Raw genomic sequence first — 26,111 nt, forward strand, 5'->3', positions numbered from 1 at the left:
GCTTCTTGTTTGGACAGAGGGGACTTACAGTTCTTTCGTGTCTATCACGGAGTTTAGACTTCAGTGTTCATCTGTATGACAGAGAAACTTTGGAACCCAGAACTGGAAAAGTACATTGGCCTGTCCAACTCATTTCAGGCAGCAGCAGGATAGGAACCCAAATTCTCCATCCTTGAATTCAAGTGCATGTCTTCACAGCCTCCTCAGACTCCAAATATAGGCAAGAAAGAATCTCATTCTCCACACCCCACCCCCACACCCACTCCCATCACCGCTAGCACCACATCAAGACAGTATAGGATTAGAGCACAGTCTTTGAAGTCAGCCCCAGATTCAAGTACTGATTCTTGCCATTTTTAGCCCTATGGGCATGTTATCTTAAGTAGTCTGAGTCTCAATTTCCTCATCTGTATAATGGGAAAAATAATACCCTCTTTACAAAATTGTTTTTTGGCTTTCTTTTTAAGATTTTACTTATTTATTCGACAGAGAGACAGCGGGAGAGAGAGAACACAAGCAGGGTGAGTGGGAGAGGAAGAAGCAGACTTCCCACTGAGCAGGGAGCCCAATGCAGGGCTGACCCCAGGACCCTGGGATCATGACCTTGGCTGAAGGCAGAGGCTTAACGACTAAGCCACCCAGGCGCCCCTCTTTACGAGATTGTGATGAGGGTTGAATTGAGTTGTGTGTGTCAAAGACTTATCCTAGAGCCAGGCACACAGTTCACTACCATATTCTAGGTCGGCCTATATGCTTCTCTCCTCCCTCCCTCCCTTACATACCCAGAATGGGTCTTTGATAAATAGGGGCATCCCAGTAATGATTTCCTGAGAAAGATCCTAGGCGTGGAGAATGGATTTGCCAGAAATTCTCTTGTGTGGCCGCGGTTTGCATCTGTTTCCATCTGTAGGCAGGGCCCCTTGACTCACTCTTGGAGTGAGTGACCTCAGCGTTTGCTCTAGGTTTGGACTCGCCTTTTTGCCTCTCTTCACGTTGTCTGCAGTAAACGGCTACAATAACCTGAGTGCGTTATTTAGAATCAGACATTTCACAACAATGTCTTTCATTATGAAACTGTGTCTCGTTATCTATATCCTTTCTCATTTGCATAATGCCGTACACATCATTTTTCTGCACAGTGACCTTCTGGAGATTTCCAATTTTCTCTTCCCGTGGCAGCTACCCCTTCATGTGTGGAGTGTTCTTTCATCGATTTCCCTTTGTATTAGGAGATCCGAACCTCCTTGGTGTGGTGATAGTTACGCAGGCCTTTGTCTCGTTTAATAAGATCACTTGGTTGAACACTTGGCTTGAGCCTCTCATCCTGGGGCTGTTTGAAGTGCTGCCTGCACACATGTGGAAACTCTGTATTTCATCTCCATGATTGCAGGAGACAATTTTATGCAACGTTAAGTTCCTTATTCTACTTCCTGTTACAGGGTTTGTGTGTGTGTGCGTGTGTGTGCGCACGCGTGTGTGGTTTGAAGTAACGTTTGTTTCTTATGCCATGCTTACTTTCTTTCTTCAGAAAGACAAATTGTGTTTCTAAAAAAGCATTCGAATAAAATGTGGAGAGGAAAGATGATGAGGTACGTTTCTATTAGGCGGGGGTGACACAGGACAAAAAAAAAAAAAAAATCAGACTTGACTGGTCTTCCTGTTAATTTAGTTTAAATGTCATGTGTGTTTTTAGTCCGTCAGGTAATTTTCCCATTGCTGCAAACTGCCCTTTGAGGCATACAAGATAGAGGAATGCTTGTAAAATGAATGGCAGCAATTATTATTCAAATGAGGGGGGTACCAACCCGGGGAAGCACAGCTTGAAGGCTTGTTACAGCATGAGATTTAATTGGATTGTATATTTGTGAAGATTTCTACATTTTAACATAAGGCAACAGCAAAGCTCCCTTGGAGGAGAAAAATGGTACTTACAAATTCCAGTTACTGAGCTTAGCGAGCCCACTGGTGCACATTTCTTCACAATAGAGGGCATTTATTAACGTTTGGGTTCTGGGATGTGCCCTCAGGGGCTTTTCCACCACATCAGTATTCATGAGCATTGTCAGAAAATAGCAGTCACCTGCCTCTATGAGCGAATTATCTTCTTGGAAGATGCAGAATTTACTGTTCTCTAAAATGGAGGGTCCAGTGTCTATGTGCCTTTGCAGAAGGAAAAATAAACATCAGTTTAAGACAGTTTTTTGACAGTTTGCCGTGTTTTCATTTTTGGATTTTTAGGGGGCGGTGTGTGTGTGTGTGTGTGTGTGTGTGTTGAAGAGGTCCATCAGATAGGCACTGTTGGATTATGAAGAACCTCTGAGTTCATCATGTCTTAGTCTTTTATAGACCCTTTTCCTTGTTTAAAAAAAAAAAAATGTGGCTTATCTAATAGGTCCATTTTGGAAACGGTTTAGCTCTGCCTGGGAATATCTTCGTGAAGCCAAATGTCCTGAAACTGTCCCACGAGTTTCAAAGCTCTCACCGGACCCTACCTTCCAGGTGCTATCAGCTTTCCTCTCTTCTGCCCTCCCATAGTTAAGATTCTCTTCCTGCTCTTTTACCCCCTGTCATCCCAGCATGTTGCTTTAGTGGGGTTTGTGTGGAGGATCTGACCACCAGGAGGGGCACAGGGTTTTCCCTGAGATGTCAGACCAGCAGTGAAGCCTGTCTGGGGTGGGCAGGGCTGCCAGGCTTTGAATCCAGTCAGAAGGCCTGGGTTCTGCAGGTAACCCCAAGGTTTCAAGACGTGAGGTGCCCATCAAGGCACATGCCTTCTTCATGCTCTGTCTCCTCAGTTCTACGGGGAGATGCCTGCCTTGACCGACTCCCGCGGATGTTGTGAGATCCAAATGACCAAATGCCTGGGAAAGATTGAACCAGCAATAACACACCTGGTTCCTCTTGTGTGATCCAGGACCCACATTTCATTCAATTTTCTAATAATTGGATCTCTTACCCCATTTAGTGACAGTCTTTAAAAAAAAAAAAAAAAAGAGTTAACCACTGGGGATTACAAACATTTTATTAAAGTTTTACCCTACCAAAGAGGATATGACACGAAATAAGGTTATTCACAATCATTTAAAATCTTCTTGGTCTGTCAGTTACTCATCTGTGTTATAAGAGCTGTTCTCTCAGGATTTACTTGGTGGCACATAATCCTTGCCTCTAAACAAGCCCAGCCTATTAGGTTTTTGACACCATGGCTTTTTAAACAGTTGGTATAGTTTTTAAAACCAGGTGTTTTAAGTGTAAAAATAGTGCTGTATTTTTGCTTGAGGGAAGAGAGTTCATGTCTTTTTACTCAATCCCAAGATGTCAGTTGTTACTTCTTGGAGTGGTTACCCCCGAGTACTCCTGTCTCTTGTTTGCTGCTTCTCATCTGTGGTGGGTGGGGAAGCAGGACAACAGAGCTACTAATAAATCAGGTAAAGTGACATAAATAGCTGAGCTGCTTGTGCGGCATTTTCTGTGAGAAGAGTGTGTGGGCTTTCTAGCACCTTCCTCAGCTTTGGACACCACTTGTTTGTGTTCTAGTTGTCTACTCTTGCGTTGTGTGATAAGCGGTCTCTGTATAAATGAGGCTTTACTGGCTCAGAGGCTGGTGTGTTTCTAGGAGGCCTAAATGTCCCTCAGATGTGGTATAACGAAGTCTTGGAAGTTGAATGGGATTAACGCCCAGAGTATATGTACCTTGGTCATTTTTCAGGGTAAGATTGAGGTCCATAGACTCCTGGGCGACCTTCACGGCTCATACTCACTGAATTGAGCTGTGTCAGAAGGACACAGAAGATTCAGAAGGCCTCTTTCTGGTAGCCTCTGCCAAAGCTTAGGCCTTTAGAAGACTCAGCAGAGACCCTTGAGTGAAGCGTAAAGGACTCAAAGTTCTCAAGGCTAGTTACCTTCCTTTTGAAATAGGAGCTCTTTCTGTCCATCTCACAGCTGGGAAGGAGAGACAGAGTTTTCCTTCAGGCCCTTCCCCTCAGTATCCTACAAGCAGAGAAACCCCCAAACTGAGGTCCCTAACACAGCACGATGGATACGGGTCTCTGATGGGGGGGGGTACCTGTCCAGGTCTTGGTGGGAAGGCAAGATCCCGGCTGCCACCATGCCCCCCTGGCTATCCTGGTTACTCTCAAGGCTTTGCTTAAAAATGTGGCCATCTCTCTGTACAAGTCGAGGAAGCAGTCATGCTATATACCAATTGGTAGTAACTAGCATTACCTATTGGTAATTAACTATACCAAGTGGCTTTACTTGCTGAGTACCTGCTAGGTCCCTGGAAATTCTAGACACCTCATGTAACTCTCCTTTGGATTTCCTCCTGCCGCTGTGAGGGAGGTATTGTTACAAATCACATGAAATATGTGCCGTGCACTTGACATGGCGGGTGTCCGGGCTCCCCGTGCCATCTCTGGAAGATGCGCCCTGTGGTGGCATGATCTTGTCACTCTTGTTCGCTAGGATAGTGCCCAGCCCATAGCAGCTGCCCCATAGATATTTGTTGGATGGATCATAAACATTGTTAGAGGTGGGGCGCCTGAGTCAGCCTGTGCCTTCAGCTCAGGTCGTGATCTCAGGGTCCTGGGATCGAGCCCCACATCGGGCTCTCTGCTCAGCAGGGAGCCTGCTTCCTCCTCTCTCTCTATGCCTGCCTCTCTACCTACTTGTGATTTCTGTCTGTCAAATAAATAAATAAAATCTTAAAAAAATTTTTTTTTTAAATTGTTAGAGGTCCCCATTTTTACACCTGAGCAAACTAAAGCGCAGAGCGGGTGAGTTGTTGAGCTACAGCTGGAAGGTGGTGGCTGGGCAGGGTTGGATCCTGGACCCAGCTGGCTCCAGCGCCGAGCCTGTGCTCCTAACCCTCCTACTGCCCACCCTAAGGGGAAGGGATGGCTCTAGTAGGCAGTGGTAAATGCCTGGCAAGTGTCCAAGATGGGAGAGCCCTTGGGTATGTGCTTGCTGTTTGTGAACTGGCTGGTGCTGGGGAGACTGCCTTGCCCTTGGAAACAGGAGCCAGGATGCCCCGGTGCCTGAAGCCCATGCTCAGACTTTGGGCCAGCAGCAGGACTTGGCCCTTTTCCCTCCTGCAGGCTCCTTAGTCATTTGTCCCTTTCAGTCTCTTAACCTTCCGTTGACTGCTGGGCCCTGGTTCTCTAGCAGATGCCCTGCCTCCCTTGATGGATTGCCTTTTTTTTTTTTTTTTTTTTTAAAGTGGGAGAGAGGAGGAGGGCAGGGGCAGAGGGAGAAGGAGAAAGAGACTTCCAAACAGACCATCCTCTGAGCACAGAATCTTACACAGGGCTCGATCTCAAGACCCTGAGATCCTGACCTGAGCTGAAACCGAGAGTCGGATGCCCAACCTACTGAGCCACCCAGGACCCCCTGCCTTGACAGATTTCTGCTCTGTCTCCACAGAGTATGCTGCTTTTTAGTCTATACTGGCTAAAGGGACATGATTTTAGAAAGTAATGGTAAGTGATGAAAATGGATTTAGTAGAAAAAGCACATATACTTGGGGAGAATGTGGTGAATTGCAAGCATATACAATTTTATGACATAGGAACTTCGATGGACTTCTCTCCCTTGCATCGATTTGCATGGATAAGACATGCTTTCCTTTCTCCACTGTTTAGGTAACTGACGAAGTTTGCTGCTTTTCCTAGTATAATTTGGCAGTGTTACTGTCACCTATATTCCAACTTCTAGGCAGTATTTTATAGTGATGTCCAAAGAGACCCATAGCAGCACAAATATCAAATCGACTGACTTCTGTATAAATATACTGGCTTCTGTATAAATAGGTGCCCCATTATCAAACGAGAAGGAATACCATCTTTCCCTTCTGTCCCATGGTGAGGTCACATAAATTTAAGTTACAGAAGAATACACTTGGCTGTAAAGAAAATCATGTTACCCCTTCAGCCACAGCCATATCCCAATTCTGAGTAATTCATCCTTCTATCAAGGTAATTGTGTGTTTAAAAATTCAAGAAAATGCTTCCCAAGGTTCTTTTATTCTTTGTGTTTGCTATTGATTTCTTTTTGTTTATAGAATCACAGGGGGCTTGGGCAATAAATATTATATACCTGCCTCAGGCAAGACTATACTCAAGTCATCCTGAAACCGTTGCTCATTCTCCTCTAGAATGTCTGAAGAGAGGAAAGCATCCTGGGGGCATTGTTACACTGGATCATTTACTTGGGGAGTTTTTCCTAAAATCTCACCTAACCTCTTTCTCTTGTGATCTTGTTCAGAAAAATAAAAGGAGTTGAGTTCAAAACACATCTTTTCCCGAGTTTATAAAGAGGGTTTTGCTCTATAGCTTTCCCCCTAAGGGTTGAATAAATATTGGTGTTGACGTTAGTGTTTATGATGCTGGGGTGTCAGAGATGATCAGCCCACTTTGCCTTCAGTGCTTTACAGAAATGAAGAAAGGGGGACAAAAGCAAGTTACGACTCACTTCGAGGCCGTCAGGTTGCTACCTAATGGTTCTGGTACCTTGAAGATGGATTTACTTCCTTAAGGCTGTGGAAACTATTTTGAATTTATTTTTTGCTGTTTACTTTTAGGTACATTTTGACCAATTTAAAGAAGCATTAATACTGATCTTGTCTAGAACTCTGTCAAATGAAGAGCACTTTCAAGAACCAGGTAAGGGCACTGACTCACTTTTCTTCTCTACATTCCCTTTTAAGAATTGTCCAGAGAAGAATCCAGGGACCTTGAAGCATGTCTATGAAAGCTTGGGTGTCTGCCTTTTACAGATTGAACAGTTATTTTCAGTGACTTGTCTTCTGATATTATCCTAAAAGCCTTGCAGCTGTTGAACACTAGAAGGAGGCTTCCCTACCACAACAGTGTATTATGGAAGAAATAATTGGATTGTTCCTAGGCAATATGTCAGATGGAGCGCCTGTAACTCATTCCTGGAATGAGCAGAGTGAAGGTGGACGGTGCCTCCTTCATCCTACTTCCTGTGTTCATGGAAGGATCTGAGTCGGGGGAGGGGGGAGGGATTTTGCCTGAAAGAAGAGTCATCAATCTAAAGATAATCTTATTTAGTCCTAGTAGGTGGATAACTCTCTACTATAGACATTATCGCATTATATCATAATTGATAATATCTGTCTCCAGCGATAGTTCTTGTGGGCCATGTTGTTCATTTTCGTATTTTCAGTGTCTAGGAGAATGCTTCACACATAGTAAATATTCAACAAATGTTAAAAAATAAAGAACTTAACATTACACTTCACTGATTTTTTTTTGAAAGCACCATAGATTATAAGACATTATTTTATGTATCTCTGTAAAGAAACATCTTTTGCCAGTTATATTAGTAAAACACCATTGATTGTAAGACTTATCCTAAAGTCAGTGTTCAGATGTGTGTGGGGGAGGGTGTCTGTGTGTGTGTCTGTCTGTCTGTTATAGGATCAGTGAAATATGGTGAATATTTAAAGGAAAGTCTGAACAGGGTTGAAATTTGTATTATAATACAGTCCAGTTTTATCAAATCATTGGTTGTCAGATTTAGGCTAGGGCTTGGCTATAAGGAGCATGAGGGGATTTTGGGGGTGATGAAACTGTTTCATATCTTGGTGGTGGTGGTAGTTAGAGATACTATGAGTTTTTCCAATCCATAGAATTGTGTGCTGAAAGTGAAATACTGTGTGAATTACACCTCTATAAACCTGCTTTTATTTTTATTTATTTTTTAAAAAGATTTTTTATTTATTCATTTTTTTATTTGAGAGAGAAAGACCACAAGCAGACAGAGAGGCAGGCAGAGAGAGAGGGGGAAAGTAGGCTCCCCGCTGAGTAGAGAGCCCTATTCGGGGCTCGATCTCAGGACCCTGAGATCATGACCCAAGCTGAAGATAGAGGCTTAACCCCCTGAGCCACCCAGGTGCCCCTATAAACCTGCTTTTAGAAAAGATAACATAAAAATATAATCCAGTTTTTGAGATTGAGGAGAACTCATTAGCATTTTGTCACTAGAACGACTCATTCAATGTGACCTATTTAGATAAAGCACTTTGATTTCTTCACTGGTGATCTAGTTCTTCAGTCTACCTTCTGGAATGGTTAAGATTTGTGTCATATGTATGAACATTGCGTTTAGCAGTGTTTTGGACCCCAGACTGAAGTTCCCCTTTCTGCCTAACGTCACCACCTCTAAGAAGGTTATCATCAACTCTGAGGCTTGCCAGCGCTCTCTAGAAGCCTGCAGTGAGCTTGTGGGGGAGGTTATTGCCTTCTGGAGATTTTCCAGACCACTAATAGAATTTCTGTAGATAACCACTGCTGGAACGTGGGCTTCTGTTCTCAGGAGGTCTCACATTCTGTTGGTATTTTTACTTATTTATGGCGTCTTTCATCTTGATAACAATAGGGCAAGATCCTAGGGACCTGAGTAGAGCTATGGTGACATCTCCACATTTTAGTTCATGAGAGTCTCTGTAACCTCAGAATCCAGTTTGCTTCTCTTCTGTGTTGATCCCGTGCCTTTATGTGGGTTTGGAATGGGCAGTCCTGCCAGTAGTCCACATGATCTCTGCTGCCCTTTCCTCAAAATCTGTATGGTCACCTGCCAGAAAAAGGTCATACTAAATGTGCCAGTTTATGGTGACCCCAGTCCTAGAGCTGCTCTGTGTTGGGATCTAAATAATGGGATGGGGAAGGTAGGCAAAGGCTGGCTGAGCTTGGTCATAGCCGGGAAGTAACATTTACAAATCTGGCTCCAGATGGTGGGCTTGGAGTTTTGGGTGTGCCCCACTGCTGTGCAGGTCGAGACCATAATTTGGACAAGTCTCCTGTGTTCCAGGAGAACACACAGAAGGGTTTTATCTTGTTGCTGTGTGCTCCGTCCTTTGGGGAGGCTGCAGCAGACCTTTGGGAGAGCGCCGTCCCAAATCAGCGGGATGAAGCAGCCGAGCACCTCTTGAAAGTATTTTGTACAGCATTTGTGCCCGCCCCACCTCCCCCCGCAATGCCTGGCCTGCAGGATCAAAGCTAGGATTGAGCCAGCGCCTTAAAGAGTGTTTGATCTCCTTGGAGCCAGTGAGTCAGCCCTGCCTCCCACACTCCCCGCTTTATGCCTGGGCATCTCTGCTTTTTCTGTCCCTGGCCCATCTCACTCTGGCCCCTCCAGTTGTTCCTGGGGATCACGCAGTCCGTTCCACTGCAGCATAGTCCCACCCACTCGAAAATGTGATTCAGCCCCCACAGGCTGGCTGGCTTGGCAGGCAAGCGACAGAGAAAGAAGGTTCAGGGCTCAAATGCCATCTCAGGAGTCCACCTGAGGTCACCCTCTTCTTCCTCTGTATGAAGATGACTGTCCCCTAAATCCTAGACCATATTCCTGTAGGGCTGGAGAAAATGCTGGCATTTTCTCCATGAGCTCACCAAGGCCCGAAGAGACACGTGCCTTCATCGAAGTTTCACAGAGAGTGGCAGAGGGGGTCGCTGCCGCCATGTCATGGGGGGGCCTCCTCCTCTCGAGGAAGCTCTGGTTTAAGAATGTCAACCCCCAGGGCGCCTGAGTGGCTCAGTGGGTTAAGCCACTGCCTTCATCTCAGGTCATGATCTCTGGGTCCTGGGATTGAGTCCCATATCGGGCTCTCTGCTCAGCAGGGAGCCTGCTTCTCTCTCTCTCTCTCTGCCTGCCTCTCTGTCTACTGTGATCTCTCTCTGTCAAATAAATAAAATAAAATCTTTTAAAAAAATAATAATTAATTAAAAAAAAAGAATGTCAACCCCCAGATGGATGAGCTGGAGGCAGACCCAGTCCTCAGTCCGTGCAGCCCAGCCCCAAGGATTCTGACAATTGGCCCGAGTCAGCAAGAAGGACTGAAAAGAGCAAGTTCACCTGATCATTAGTGACAGGAATGCCTGTGTCTGCAGCATTCTTTGGCTTTTCAGCACTTAATTCATCTTGTAACATAAGGGCCAGACCTGTGGTATTTTTGTCTTGTCTTTTGTAATCAATGGACCAACTAGACTTTGAGAGCAAAGACTGCCCTTCAACTGTGGAAGGGCACAGTGAAAAAACAGGGCCACAGTGCATAGCCTTTGAAACGGAATGGGTCACAAATGGATATTTTTTAACACCCGAGGTTTTTTTCGTTAAAAATACCGGATGCAGTACCAGACTATAATACAGAAAGCCCAGCTTGATATGGTGGAAAGGCTCTCGAGCCAAGACTTACAAAATACCAGCTCTGCCCCCCTAACGGGGTGGCCTTCTACGTCACCACCTCTGTGGTCTTCAGTCACCTCAAATGTGAAAGAGGTTGTACTGGAAGATACTTAAAATCTGTTCAGCTCCAGGATTCAGTCATGTCATTCTGAATATCTAAATGACATCTAAATTCGTGAAAATGGCTAGCTTTGTGTTTCTGTCAGATTCTACCTCACATAAACTGACACTGTGAAGTCCTGCTTGCTAAGGACGAATGCCTAGCGGACCTCAGGCTTTCACATTCCTCTAATAAAAGAGTTATTTATAAATTAAACAAAAACGAAGCTTTATTAGAATTTGAGAGGATGGGTGCCTGGATGGCTCAGTCAGTTAAGTGTCTGAGTCTTGGTTTCTACTCAGGTCCTGATCTCAGGGTGGTGAGATCAAGCCCCATGTGAGGCTCTGGGCTGGGCATGGAGGCTGCTTAAGATTTTTCTCTCCTTCTCTCTGCTGCCTCTCTCTGCCTCTTCTCTCGTTCTCTCCCTCTAAAGAAAGAAAGAAGAAGAAAAAAAAAGAATTTGAGAGGAGATGGAATTAAGTCATTATTTCATAGACTTGAGTTCTGCCATTTATAATTTCTCTGAGGTACAATTTCTTTATTTTTAAAGTTAGTGTGATGATTTTTCATGCTAGATGATTTTCAGCATCTATTTTACTCTGATAATTTATGATTCTAAGACTCTTAGAGAAGAGTTTTTCCCCTAAAACCAGTAACAACAAAATGAAAAATGCTGATATTGAGATAGGGACAGAAAAATGGATTGGGGGTGTAGGGAATTATTTGCAGATTCCTAATGGGTTAACACCAGTGACTAATTCCTTCATATCTACATGCACAATTGAATTTTTAGACTATTTTCCCAGAATAAGAGCGGGACAGAAGCTTAATTATTGGTTATTTTTTCAATTTGCTCTGGCTTTGGATTATAGGATTTTTGTAATGGAAATGCCGGCATGGGCTCTACGCCGTATGGTATCAACATACCGTCTGGGTCTGTTCTCCAGAGATTTTATCCTTGTTTGATGCATCTTGCATTAGATTTCTGTTCAGTAGTAGATGTTAGAAAGGAAGATGTTAGCAAAGAAAGGAAGCCCTTTCTTTCACCGACATGCTTAGTGTAAAAATCTTCCCTTTGTTTACCTGGGGTGGGAAAGCTCAGATCTGCAAAAGCCAAATCATGAAGAAAATAAGACTATGTATGGTTTTGGTGCAGCTAACTCTTTGATTTTTTAGATAATATTCCTAATTCCAGGGGCTGCCCTAGTTTAAATATTTTTCTTCTATCTTGAAGAAGCTATAACAATAAACAGATACCTCTTCATCCACTCACTAAGTTTGCAGTGAAGCAGGTCTTATGGCCAGGCATCGGGCTGGAGATGGTGTTTGCCACTGTATTCAGAGGCGTTGGGCCAGGCGCCAAAGTCTGGCCAAGGGCTCTGTTTTTAGGAGATGAACACACAAATGGCCCAAGAGTTGAGTTCTGTTGTGCTCTGTCTGGTTGAGTCAAATAAGTAAGAACTTGGTTCCTTGTTCCCATGTTGTCTATGAAGACCAGAACAATGGGGACCAGAACATTTTTCCAAAAGTTAAAGGCAAAATAAAATCACCACCACTACCATCAAAAAAGGAGTGAGGAGTCACTTCCTAAGGTCAGGGGGAGCTGGAGACACTGCTGGTCACAAAAATGATAGGACCTTCTTGGAATTATGTGAAACAATGAAAGGGCACCAGAAACTATAAAAATGCCTTTGGCTAATCAGTGCAGCTTACAGATTTTATGCTATGGAAATATTTATGGACATGCACAAAGATGTGTGTTTAAGGATAGTCATTTGAAATAGTGGGAAAATATATATCAAGCATGAATATTTGATAATGTATAGTTAGACAAATTGTGATGTGTCTGTAATCAAAGAATAAATGGCAATTCAAATGTGCCAGAGAAGAATGCTCGTGATAATTTTACTAAGAATGCTTGCTTTGATGATCTTGCATGTGCTTTATTTTCACTAAGGGCAAGAAGGCATTTTTTAAAAAAACTACATCTGTTGTGCAAAACATACTCTTTTGAACAAAACCATGGACTCAGGAGTTTTGCCAGTGTTGTAAGTTTGTGTCTGTTCCAGAGCTGGAGAAGGCTTCCAAAGCAGGGACATGAAGAGGAGAGTTAGGGAGTCTTAGCATCCCTCCCATATCAGGTAATGGAGAAAGAGGTGACAAGAAAGAAAATTCAGGCAAGAATGACACGGACGGGACTCCAGTTTCTGAGATGACAGACTGGATCACATGATGTGTTTCCGCTAGTCTTCCCCATGGCAAAACAAAATGAGGTTAAGGAAGTTTGCTGCAGGTTTGGGGGCCGTGGAGTCTCTGACTTTGCTCCCCAGGCTCGGCCCATTGGCTCCAGGCCACTGTTGGCCCCACAAAAGTTGGGGGGCGGGGAGGGACCCCATGGGGTGTGTCTCGAGCTTCTGGAGCATGAGCTGCCAGACAGAGCAGCGACCTTGTCCCCCTGAGCTCCTGTCGGTTTCCTTTCCACATAAGTAGGCTAAGCTTTCATGACATGAAGTACTTCTGATCTTTGCAAGGACTGAGGGTTCTGGTCCAGGTCTGTTTGAATCAAAGGCCAAGCTCTTTCCATGAAGCTCTGCTGCCCTAGAAAGGATCACAGCCCAGCCCGGTTGGTAATTCTACCAGGTAAAATGCTTTTAGGAAGAGGACCGTGATCGTTACAAAGTCAGGTGCTATCAAGTGGGTGGCACTGAATTCATAGAAGAAAAGGTTCCTTGAGAGTTGGGCCAAGCAGTGACTTGAGAGAAGTACATCATGAGTTGAACCTGGAACAATGGGGAGGATTCACTTAAGTGAATGTGAATTCTCAGCCTCTTCCCCCAAGGCTGCATGGCCTTCCAATAGGGATCCAGCAGGCGGACACCCCAAGAGAAGGCTGGGGAAACAGTCCTGTCATCGTTAGCGACTCAAAGTGGTTTTCTGTGGATCTGCAAGGGCTTTAGGGCTCTGCGGAGCAGCTAGTCAGACTGCTCAGTCCTGTGGGTTGCTGGCCACACCCTTCCACCATCCTGGGCACCCTGGGGAGGTGCAGACCTTCACCTCAGAGCTTTCTTCCCAGGTAGGGTTAATCAGAGCCCCCCTCCTCCATTAACGTTGTGCCCCAAAGCACCTGTGCTCCAGCAAGAACCATCAATGCAGACTGGTGGCGACCATTCCTGAAATTCTGTCACCACATTCACTGAAAGCCCCGGATGAGTCCCTGCATCTTGTGTGCGGATTCCAGGAGAGAAGGGTAGCTGTGGAGCAGGGTAGCTGCAGAGCGGGGTTCTGGCAGCTACGGAGCAGCTGCCCTGGAAAGGGCCGTATATGCACAGAGGTGTGGCGGGGATGACCCTGCTGGCTGGTGACCTCCCACGGAGGCAGAGAGCACGCAGGGAGGCGGAAGGAACTTCCGAAGGCTTCCCCAACGTGTTTATGTTCATTCTCTCTTGGACTCTCTTCTCCCCTTCCCTCCTGGGGACATCCCCCTTCTCACCCCTTTCTTCTTTCTACCACTCCAGCGCACTTCTGCCCTCCTCCTCGGACCCCCGCTACACTTTGCCCTGACTTCTGATCCCCACCCCATCTGTTCCTCTTGCTTCCCACCCTCCATAGGCCTCTGGGTCCCTGCCCATGTCCTCCTCCCCACCCTTTCCCGACTTGTGTCTTGTGTCTGTCCATGTCTCTCCCTCCCTCCCTCTGCCCCTCCTTTTTTCTCCCTCCCACCCCACCCCCCGGTCTTGGTCTCCCTTTAATTCTTTCTCTTCTCTCTCTCTTACTTAGGGTCAGGTATGGGGTTGCACTCTACGTCATGCGCGTGTAAGGGTGTTCACAGGAGGCCAGGAGGTGGGGATGGGCCATGGTGTTGGGTGATGCTCATTTGCTGCCTGACTGCCCTCGCCCAGGGAAGCTTCTTGGGGCCCCTTGTCCTGAGGGTTGCATGTGCTTTGTCTTGGACTCCTTATTTTTAAATGAGTTTCAGGAATCCATTGAGCTCAGCAGAAATGTAATACAGGGGTCCCCAGACTGGCATCACTCCGTACTGAGGGCCTGTGGCTTTGGAAGGGGCTGCTGTCCTTGGGAACTATTGTCCCAGGCTAACTGAATGGGGCAGGAGAGGAAGGAGAAAACAAGGGTCCATACAAGTGTTTAAAAATAAGAATATCAGCACTAAAAAGACAGAGCTTCCTTCTTTATCCTGGAAATATCCTGAGGTCAGTTTTGGGAACAGGGAGATTTAAATCAAAAAGTGATACAATATCCATAAAGTGATAAAATATCCATCTTATCCCTCAATAGATACAATACAATACTTTGCCTGTGAACTTCCACTTGGATCCTCATTGTATTGCCCTTTGGCCATTGGGAGGGCAGAGCTTCCAAGTGGAGACCTCTACCCCTCAGGCTGCAGTAAGTTCAAGAAGGAGGGGTGGACAGTCCCTCCTTAATGCTCAGCTAGAGCTTGAGGCAGGGAAGGCAGTCGAGAGGGGTGGGTGGGTGAGTGTCTGTGGTTTTCCCTGCCTGCAGCTGGCTTATCCCCTGAGTGGTCGTTCTCACTGATTCTGCATTTCAGTTTTCCTTTTAAGTGCAACACATGTGGTTACAAGTCATGCATATGCGTGCTGGTTCATCCTGATTCTGGAAGGTGGACATTATCACAAGTCTGGAGTTCCTCTCCTTGGGACAGATGGGATATGGAGTAAAGAATCCGGTGTCTAGCATCCAGATTTTGTTTCCTTGCTGAGGCTGGGAGAAATGGTATTTCTTTAGTCTTTGGAACTCCCCTTTAAGATCTTCCTCCCCTCCAGCTGCTCTGTAGAGACTGTTGGTTGGTTCTGTGTTTCTCTAGCAGTCTTTTGGGAAGTGAATCAGGATTTCTCTGTCCCTTACTCATAACCAAGTGTTTGGTTTATGGCATAAAACCCAGATCATCTAAACTAAGTCACATAGGACTGCTTCAAAGCCACCTTATTAGGACTGGTGCATTTCACAATAAATTCTCCAAGGATGGGGTCTAAGACTCCTCTAGGCAGTCTGGGCTTGTCCTCCTTCCTTCAAAGACCATTTTTACTTTTCTCAAATAGGAGAAACAGAAAACTGAAAGAAGCAAAAGTGACTCTGAAGCTTGGCAGTCCAGGCAGAGTCATAAATAAGTGTTGAAGGAAATAGACGCTGAAAGTTTGGCAGTCCTTTATGTATTGTTTGTTTCACTGGCATTTCATAGCCCTCCTTGGATCACGTGATTGGAGCAGTCACTTACACTTATGTTAAAGCTGTTTGACCTAAATGATTTCATTTCTAAATAAATCAAGCTACACCCTATTATCTGGCATAGATAAACTTGTTCTGTGATGGAACCTTGAAATGTGTGTCTTCCAGCTGGATGCACTCATAAAGGACAGAAACTTTGCCCCCAGGCTGCTGTTGTGTGAGTCTCTCTTGGGCATGGTATGGATGGGGTAGAGCATTCTTTAATTTAGGGGTTCAAGAGTGTCTTAACGTTCATTTGGTGGGCTGCTGCCTTGGCCTTCTAAAGGTCTGGTTGAGATTGGTGAAGAAAATCATAGTTTTCAAATGTTTAACACACGAATAACTGGTGTCCATGAATGTTCTCTCCGGATGTCCTTACTTTTGCTCTCTCTTCGCTACTTAGCATGTAAGTACAGTGATGCTCAGGCTTGAAATAGAGATGTGAGTATATAAGTCAGAGAAGTAACTGTTGATAATTGGTTCAGTTAGTCTTTATTGGTTACAGAGATGGTTTCAGAAATTTGCTATCAGGTCACATGAACACCCCGTTCTTCCTCTCTGTGGGCTGATATCTTTAGTATCCCCAAAGAGTATACAGCTCCATAGAGTTCTCTAGAAATTGACTTTGTGATGTAGTTACATTCTGTTAAAGATGCTAACTTATAGTTTGCTCAAAATTACTACAATAATAAAATATGAAATAAATTAAAAAAAAATACTAGCAATGCTAAAATAGATAAAATAAACCCAAACCTCACAGGCTTCCTAATGGCTCGCAATCCATTACCTTCTGTCCCCTATCCAAATCCACCAGCTGTTCCCCATATAACTGGGGAGTCATTTCCCCCACAGGTGGGCTCTGAAATAAATCCCAGGAGTTGTTTTAAGCGGGTCGGTCCCCTGTCCCACCAGTCTTTACCTCTGTAAAAGCACAACACGCAGCGAGAGCTCCTCTGTCACTCCCATCCCGAGACCACCAACCTTGTCACATTGGGGACATGTCACGTTCCCGTTTCTGACATCCTAAGTTTTTCTTTTCATCTTTTTCAACCCCCCCCCCCAGTTCCCCCCCTCACCCCAATGTCACGAATGGTGTATCTTGTCTGCCAGGAAAATTTAAGAATGTGTACTAAATTAAGGATGGTTCTGCATTGCCTCTTGTCTGACCAGCATCTGTGGGGGTCAGCTGCCAACACGTAGCTCGGGTATCTGGGCCGCTCCTGAATACGCGCAGGCTGACCCACTCTCTCCTGATGAAAGGTACCTTCAAGCATGCATGTGATTTTTTTCAATATAAATTGCGTCTGCTTAAAGCCTCTCTGTGAGAGAATCGCTCAACCAAATGAGATGAGTTGGCTGGGACTTTTAAGAAGCTGGATATAAATATCGCTGGAAATTATAGAGCAAGCATAAATACTTCACTCTGAGCTCTGCTTAGCATTTTCAGGATGCTTCTGACCACATCTCTGAAATCTGAGCTGATACCAGAGGAAGAGGGGGGAGGTTTCAGGGAAGGGCAGAGTTAGCCAGACGGGATCACCTGGCCTCCCAGGGAAAGGACAACATAATGACTAACCCTGAACATGGTTTCCGTGGTGGTCAAGGTAGGGTTTCACTCTTCCAGTCCTTCTCTAATCAGCCACGCCCCAGTTTTGATGACGGGTGTCCGCAGCTCATCTGAACATCTGCGTGACTGAGTTCAGACACATCTTGTGAAGACTGCCCTGTTCAAAGAGAACATGATGTTCTCTAGAGAGACCCAGTGCTTTGGTGGATTTTAAGAACTGCAATCAAAGCTTTGGCAATCTTTAGTACTTTAATAGAATATCTTATTCTCCTAATTCTGTGCAAGGTGCTAAAAAAAAAATCTAAGATGACATTGGCATAGAGTGAAGTATTTATTCTACTGCTTTAAAGCTACCCATTGTAGAGAAAGGTTAGCATGCGGTGGCGGCGGTGGCGGGTGACGGTGGCCGGTGACGGTGGCCGGTGACGGTGGTGACAGTTGTACCTGAGACACATTACATCAGAATGCTGAGGTCCTCCTTTGAGGTCAAGAATGACTCTCCTCTTAATGCACGCTCCTTTTTATTTTGTACAACACTGAAGTTCATGAAGAGGAGAAAAAAACATCACCTACTGTTTGCCTTTCTGCAGTTTTGCATTGACGATTTTATTTTATTCCCTAGGATTTAATTTTATAATGAGATCTCAGTGCCAGGTTTCATGTAAGCGATGAGCTGTCATTAATTTATTAGGAGCCAGTGTGTCAGTTTCTTTGTTCTGTCATCCTGCTTGTCTGATGGATCTGAAGGTGGGATGGGTAACAAAGGAGTCACCGAGGTACAGGAGGAGTGTGTGAATACTAACGGTGCTGATGTGGCGTTTGGTTTAGCATTATTCTCCAAGACTTCCTCCGACGTGCCTCTGTTGCCCTGTCCCTTTTCCCCTCTCTGCAAGGCACCATCTTCGTCAACAGAAGAGTAGATAGGACATCTGACTTTATCCCATTCTTAGTCCTGTCCTTCCCAAGGGAACCCTTCCTTGACGGCATTGCATCTCTCCCGTTGGAAGCAGGGATGTGCTCGGGGTGCTGTCAGTCACTCAGAATTAGAAGCCGTGCTCTGCATCTGACCTGAGGGCTCAGATCCGCCCACAGCCAGCACAACTGGCCAACAGCGGTGGTTTATTTTGGGGCTAGTATAAGAGGCTGCATCTGACAGCTGTGACTGTCAGCCACGGCTGAGTCTGTCATGTAATGTGGCCTCAACTCTTGTCTCCTCGCCTAGACTGCTCACTAGAAGCTCAGCCCAAATATGTTAAAGGTGGCAAGCGTTACGGACGAAGATCCTTACCTGAGTTTCAAGAATCCGTGGAAGAGTTTGCGGAGATCGAGCCCCTGGATGGAGAAGCTCGGCCCTCACATACCCCCGCCGGGGACCGCAACGAGGTAAGGAGTTGGACAGGTGCGCCCTCCCCGGCCAGCGGTGGGGACATCCCCACCCACTCCCACGGTGGTGGTGTGGGAACAGGTGAACTGGGGGGTGGTGGTGTCATGGCCTCTGTTACCAACCACTGGCTAATCTTATTACTTGCCTTTGGGATATATATGGCCGATTTGTCTATCGTTTGGACATTCTTGTTTCTGTTTCTTCTGGAGAGCTGACATTTCTGTGCCAGCCTTATGTTTATGTGTTTTCAAATTCAATGACTTCCACGTTATCTGGGGTCTGCCACTTTCAGCCCTGCTTGGGGATATGTCTCTCCTCACAGCACTGCCATTTTTAGTTGTGTAAAAAGCTGCCCCTTTTGTCCCCCAGCCCCGGCACCCTGCAGTCCATAAGCCAGCGTCCGTGGCAGGTGTGAGAGGAAGGCGGTGTGCGTGGCCATCCTGAGAGCCACGCCTTATCTTTCGTAGCAGCAGACGGCAGCTTTCAGACTTGGTTCTTGTGGTCTCGGCTGTCGCCACAGCTCTCCTTCTTGGGTGAGGAGTGCCCGGGCCCGCCTGGTCCTCCAGCAGCCCGATCTGCCTGCTTTACTCATCTCCCTGCTTTTCCTTGTGCACGTCACCGTCATCTACCCGCAAAGGGGAAGCAGTAGCATTTTCTTTATTCTTTCCTTACGGCTCATTTACCAGCATGCCATTTATAGAATGTGGTCGAGAAGGCCGTGCTGAGCAAGCTCTAAATATTTCTTGCAAATCCCAGCTCCAACTGGGGATGCAAATATTTCAGATGTTAACTAACATAAGCTGGGGAAGAGACAGAGTGCCTCAACTTTCTCAACGTGGTCTGTCCATTAGGGGTTGGTAGACGTGCACGTGCGTATGCTCATTGCTGTCTGACACCCATGTTCGGCTCCTTAAAGCCCGCAGGAGGCTTGCTCCAGCAGCGTCCCCAGCAGCCAGACCTCTAGCATCTTCTGCCTTGAGAATGTCCACAAACCCTGAGATAGCTGAAAAGAGCGCAGGCAATGAGCAGAAATGAAACAGCCACAGTACCGTAATCTCGAAGACACAGGACTGGTCTGCCAATCCCAAGAGGTGGCCACCATGGTTTTAAACATAAGGAATGCATGGGAACACCTGGCTGGCTCAGTCAGTTAAATGTCTGCCTTTGGCTCAGGTCATGATCCCAGGGTGCTGGGATCGAGTCCCACATCGGGCTCCTTGCTCAGAGGGGAGCCTGCTTCTCCCTCTGCCCCTCTCTGCTGCTAGTGCTTACTCTCTTGCTCACTCTTTCTCTCAAATAAATAAAATCTTTAGAGGAAAAAAAAAAAGAAAATATTTATCCTCACACCAGAAGTGAAGAAACAGTGTCAGACATGGGAGTGAGACAAGAGGAAGAAAAGCAGACAGAGAAAGCTAGAAAGACCCCCAGAATGGTTAAGAGTGTCATGGAGACGGAAAAGGCTATGAGAAGCGAAGAAGAGAACGATGTCACAGCACAGGGCCGGTTGGTCTGGGACAGAGGCTACTTCCCTTCTTGGGTTCAATTTTAAACCCTTTTTGGGTCCCTGTGAGGATTTAGATTGGGCTCTTTCCCCAGCAAATCACATGCACAAAAATTTGGCATATCCAATTTCAGAGATGCAAGTGGTTTTCCTACTTGAGTTATTGCTGTGTCCATAATGTTTATGTTGCTGTCAGGAAGGGTACCATTTTATTCCATAACGTCTGTATCATACCCCTAAGTACTGTGGAATGTATCTGAGACACTTCTTTATGGGGAAGAAATGGTTAAAATCTGTCTCAATACTTTATGGGGTAAGCTTTCATTATATAGAACATACTTTTAAGGCTAGTATCTCTTGTCTCCCGACGACTTTCAGTACCCAAGGCATTATTATTTGGTGGTAAGGAATAAAATGATTACTAATTTTTCGATAAGGTAATTTCTAGTTACTACCTGGGGGTACCCAGAAAGTTCTTGGACAGAGCTGATTTTGTTGCTGGCAGCTTATTTCTTAACATCCTTGCTTTATCTTCCAACTTCCAGTGAGACTTACTGTTTAAAAGTGAGACTTTTGGGGGTGCCTGGGCAGCTCAGTGGGTTAAGCCTCTGCCTTCGGCTCAGGTCATGATCCCAGGGTCCTGGAATCAATCCCAGCATTGGGCTCTCTGCTCAGCGGGGAGCCTGCTTCCCCCTCTCTCTGCCTGCCTCTCTGCCTACTTGTGATCTCTCTCTCTGTCAAATAAATAAAAAATAAAATCTTTTAAAAAAAAAGTGAGACTTTGGGCTCATGTGTGCATAATGGTAAGAGTTGAGGCCTAGTTTGGGCAAAATCTTAGTAAAAGTGTACATTGGGAGAACCATTTCACACCACGCCAGGTACTTCTGCTCCCCTTAGTCTTCAGGACCTCGTAGATGAGACCTTCTGACTCTGTAGATGGATGCTTTAGTACTCAGTGAGCCCTCTCCATGGAACAGCAGATAGAGGCCCCAAAGGGTCCTTTCTCTCCATGTTTGTTCTCCCAGAGGACCCCTACTGACCTGACTTGGCCAGTCCATTGTATCCCGTCTCCCAAAAGCCCTACAGAGGCATTGGATTACCCCCTTTTACCATTTTTTAAATTGCTAAAGGTGGACCCAAGCCAAAGTTCATCCACATGCTTTCTTGCCTAAAAATGAAGTGTTTTGTGAGCTGAATTGAGCCTCTCAGTTCTCAGAGGGATTCCTCTCTTTAAGAGCTGCATGAGCGACGTGTTTAGAGTTCTCTTGTCAACTCTTGTCCTAGCCACCGCCATCCGTCACCCTTGCTGCCTTCACGGATGCAAATAGTCCAGTGACGTCGTTTCCTCAGGATGTCGGTCCTATGGCACGCTGTCCTGTCAGGATAGCGTTCCTGTTTTCTGGCCAGTTTCCACAGAAACCTCGGAGATCTCGGGCCACTCGTGGGCCAGCAGAGCTTCATGCTCTGGATGGCTCGAGCTTGTCCTAGAAGTGCCCTTGTGTCTTTGGGAATGCCTACTCATCCTCCTTATGCTAGAGTGGTCCCCACGCAGGAACTGTAGGGAGGAGAACATTCTTAATAACCTGCAGGGTTTGTTTATTCTCAGCTTAGAAGCAGTTGAGAATCTGTCAGGAGTTCTTCACTCTTCCATTGGCTTCTTTTTTCCCTTTGGAAAAGGAGGCCCTTTTGTCTCCTGCCCTTGGGTGTTAAAAATTTATTTCTCGGGTGTGTTTGTTCCCAGCGGTTCATACTTCATCTCGGTGTCGCTGGGCAGTCCTGAAGGAGGGAGCGGGGGTGGGGGAGCTGTCTCCTGACGTGAATAATTCACAAGGGGTTGTCAGACGGGAAGCTGGAGATGGGCCTTCCTGGTTTCGATTGTGGGTTTCCTTCGACGCCTGGACCCGGCTCAGGAAAGGCGAGAACGCTAGCTTGCTGTCAGACTGCTGTCTCTGCCGTCCCTGCTGCTCTCAGACACGCCTGGTTTTCTCTAAAGTGACCTGAGAGTTTTTTGGTGACGATGAAAGGACCTGAACTTGTTGTCAAAAGTTACCTGGAGCAGAGGCCCTTCTGTTGCTCTGCAACAGGAGACCAACTTTTGCTCTTGGATGAATCTTTTGTTTTATTTATCTGAGTACATGGAGGGGGATGGGCAGCTGAATGGAATGTGTCACAAACACCTCTGAAAGCTGTCCTGGGGTGGCTTTCTTCCTTCTAGGACTCCTTCTATAGGGGTAAGTGAGCAGACAATTATCTGAAGGGATAAACAGTAACGCTCCGCGTGCCCCCCACTTCTTTCTAGGGTTATTCCATAATAGGGAAGTTGCCATTGTTTGACAGTCCATTCCTCTCCCCTGGGTCAGTGGCTCACAACATTTTTTCTGCATCCTTATTCGGGAGACCTTCTCCCATACGTCCAACCAGAATTACAGGGCATGTGGCACAGTTGTACTTCTCTGCAACTCCTGCCCTCCCTCCCACCCAAGAAGATACAGACACTCAGACCGATGAGAGGGATGCCATTGTAAAGTTTGCTTTCATGCATCTGAACTTATTTCTAATGTAAGTCCCATGGGAAGCTTCAGGCCTGGTTCATTACCTGGAATCCCTCTCACGACCCCTCACGGTCCACCCCTGTGCTGCGCTGCCTTGGGGGGAAATACACGTGGTTGCCCCGGGGGACTGAATGCTCACCACCTTGGCCTCATCCTCAGAATGGACTATGTGACGATAAACTTTGTTAGGAGGTGGTAGTTCGTGCACGTTGAACGAATAAAATGGTACACATTTTAATCCTCTCAATCCAGCTTTATTCCAGCAATTTGATTCTTTCCTGCTGAAACAGAGAATCTCTTACCTAGCTATGAAGCACGCCTCCCCTGCCATGTGTGTGGTTCACAAGACCATAAAGCTATCGCATAGGGAAAGACCTAGAATCTTCCTAAATTTTCAGTGCTAGAATGTGTCTTTCAAAATTTCTTTTGGAAACCCCGAAGCAGAATGTGATGATTCACAAATGACAAGTGTTTTCTACCGTCGGCTGATGGCGTGTTCACCTTCCCATTTAGTGAGTTTATCAGGTAAATGCATTCCCCTTGGGAGTCTGACCGCTCATCTCAGGTGGCATTAAAAGGAAAGTGGTGATTTTTCTTTTCTTTCTTTCTTTTTATGGGATTATTTTCACTCAGGGCGGTTCAGTTGGACATTCTATTCTGAATTAATTGAGACCAACAAAGGACACATTCTTGATTCCAGTGTAAGATGTGATTAATGAGACCATTTTGGTGGTGGTTTTTGCTTCACTTGGTTAAGAAATAGAAGTGAGATTTGAGGGTCCAAAGAGTACATTTCCCCCCCTTTTTATATGCACACCTGGCAGTGGCTACTGAAATGACCTTGAATTTTATTTTTGTGCTCTCTTCTCAGGATAGGTGGAAAAGGGGAGAAACAAAACTAATGCCCAGTTCTAGTCTCTTCCTCAGACCTCGTGGGCGAGGCGGTTCCGTGAATATAATTGGGGCAGGGCCACTTTGCTTTCTGCCCTTGTCAAAAACAGGGGACACCTTGTTAACTGTTTTCCTCCACAGGGAGTAAAGCAGGTCTGGTAAGATTATTATCGGGAGCAGGAGGCTTTAAACAATGATTTCTTCAACTATAGACAATTGGAGTGTAAGCCAAAACCAGGCAGTTTAAGTGAGGACCTGAGAGAAAAGTGGAAGCCATTTGCTTCGTCTGCTCAACAATGGCCATGCAATCACCGCTTTGTGTCCCTCCCGCTGTGGAGAGAGGGAGAGGAGGGGTGCTGGGGGTTTAAGAACTCAGAAAGGAACAAACCAACCCCCCAAACTGGTTTTACTACCCTACAGAAAACCAAACTTGGCCAAGCAGTGGGAAACTGACTTCTGGTCCCCTTACATTCATTTTCTTATGTGCATAACTTTGCCATTAACCTTCATGAATTATTCATTTATATTGTATAGAGGCAATATTTGATGCCGGAGCAAACATGTTAATAACAGAGAGAAGGTCTGCCAAGAACTTTGGTAGTTGAAATATACCTATTTTCCCCTTCCTCCCATTAGATTTTCTTGTTCTAGTCTGACAAAGTAAGCAGTCTCGTTACTGATGCCATTTATTCCCATCAAACGATGTGACATCATCAAGATAGTTTTTTTTTTTTTAACGGAATTCCAGTGTTTCCTTTTCTTTTTTCTTAAGTCTATTAGAGCCTTTGGCTATTCCTGGAGATGAAACGCTCATTCAAGATGCAATAGTAGACCACTTGAAAGTGATATAAAGAAGTCCCTTCAAAGCTAATAAGGTATCTCTCATTCGAACATAGACTGCCGCTTTCAGACTTTGAGGCTTTGCCGTCCTGGTAAGCCTTCCTGACTTGATCCCAGAGGGAACTCCTTTGGCGTCCAGCCCCAACGCCCACGTCCTTCCAGGTCAGCAGTTTCCAGTAATGATTCTCCAACTAGAAAATAAAACAGACAACAAATAAAAAAATCAGCAAGTTAATTTTAATGATAAGAGTAACATTTTCCAACTATACCATTAAGTTTATTTTCCAAATTGAAAAGCAGTGTTCACTACCCACCGAGAACAGCTCTGATGAGTAAGATACGGTGAGCAGATGTATTTAAAAACCCCTTTCCTGGGGTGCCTGGGTGGCTCAGTGGGTTAAGCCGCTGCCTTCGGCTCAGGTCATGATCTCAGGGTCCTGGGATCGAGTTCCGCATCGGACTCGGAGCCTGCTTCCCTCTCTCTCTCTGCCTGCCTCTCCATCTACTTGTGATTTCTCTCTGTCAAGTGAATAAATAAAATCTTAAAAAAAAAAACAAACAACCCTTTCCTTAGGGACATAAGAACCCAGTGAACCGAGAACACTCCCCAACCTTGGTAGGAGGAGAGACTTAAGGCTCAAACTCTTAAATTCAGCATTTCTTCACCCTGGTAGTCCTGGAGGTGTTTTGACAGTGTAGCAGGACCCCTCTACATGTGTGTGCCGTTAAAAATCCTACATTAACTCCTGTTGTCGGTGGTCCTTACCTGTACCTTTAATTACTGGTGAAGATAAAGGAGGTGATTGGCTTCGTGGTTGAGGCAGAAGACTGGCAACTGAGCAGCTTGACCTTGGGTTCCCAGCGGAGAGATCAGGGGCTGGGCGGTCAGGCCCTCCACTGCCCGGTGTGCCTTCAAAGGCAGGGTGGCAGAAAGGAACTGAAGTCCCAGGAAGGGTGTCCCTGCCAAAACAGGGGCCCTGCTGGGCGTCCTGGGTTCCCAGGACCTGGCTCAGAGCAAGGGCTTTATAGACATTTAGAACTATTCGTTACATATTTCACAGATGCTGTAGTTTTGAAAGGTCTCAAGTTTTTGGTTATAGGCACTCTTCTGAACTGATCTCTGTGTGGGTTTTGCCAGAGACTTCCTAAGGCAGTCTAAGACGCCTAAATGTGCTGCCTTCGTCAAATGGACATTACAGCTCCATTTGTTTGGGGAGCTTTGTTATCGCGGTAAATTTCCTTCCTCCTTTCTCTAGGCTTGCAAGGCTTTCCCCTTTCAAAAAAAGGAAAAGGGGGAAAAAAAAAAAACAAAAAAAAAAACCCAACACATCTGCTTAAGGCTGCTGAGATCAGTTCAGCCACCTCTGCTGGGAAAGGATAACCCCGTGTGCGCCCCCATAATCGTTTTAATTAGCCATACGTTCTGTGGGGCACAGGTCTGCACTATGGAGCAGATGGCTAGTGGGGGCTGTGACTGGGCTATTGTGGGCGGGGGCCTCACCAGGCCCGCAGGCTACAGATGCTGCCCCCGCCTCAGGGCTGGAAGCCCGGGCTCCAAGAGGCTCAGGCCATCTGCTCTGCAGTCCAGCAAAGCAGGTGGCCCTCCCAAGAAAGCATTCCTGAAAGCAGTTTCTCTGGTGTGGCCCATGTGCATGGGGCTCCCTGGCCCAGCTAGAGGATAGCCAGAATGCCGGCCACAATGGCCCAGGAGATGTGAAGAGGCACAACCCATGCAGTGGGTGTGGGGCTCCCTTTGTCTGCTTTGGGTCGGGTGGTAGGGGGCTGGAGGCTGCTTTCTGTAGCAGCCATCTCAGGGCCCAGCAACC

The 26,111-nt window shown here is 46.0% G+C and overlaps 1 protein-coding gene across 7 annotated transcripts in view; it reads left to right on the forward strand.

Moving 5' to 3' along the window:
• The window catches only part of NIN (ninein), a 98,415-nt gene that overhangs the window by 14,357 nt on the left and 57,947 nt on the right, over window positions 1-26,111 (forward strand). For all 7 annotated transcript variants that reach the window (XM_044231218.1, XM_044231212.1, XM_044231219.1 and 4 more), the window contains 2 exons: window positions 6,578-6,659; window positions 18,340-18,500. In XM_044231218.1, the coding sequence (XP_044087153.1) occupies window positions 6,578-6,659; window positions 18,340-18,500 (243 nt within the window). The remainder of the gene's footprint in view (window positions 1-6,577; window positions 6,660-18,339; window positions 18,501-26,111) is intronic.

The sequence above is a fragment of the Neovison vison genome, chromosome 13 (genome assembly GCF_020171115.1).
Source record: "Neovison vison isolate M4711 chromosome 13, ASM_NN_V1, whole genome shotgun sequence".
In the NCBI taxonomy this organism is placed as follows: Eukaryota; Metazoa; Chordata; class Mammalia; order Carnivora; family Mustelidae; genus Neogale; species Neogale vison.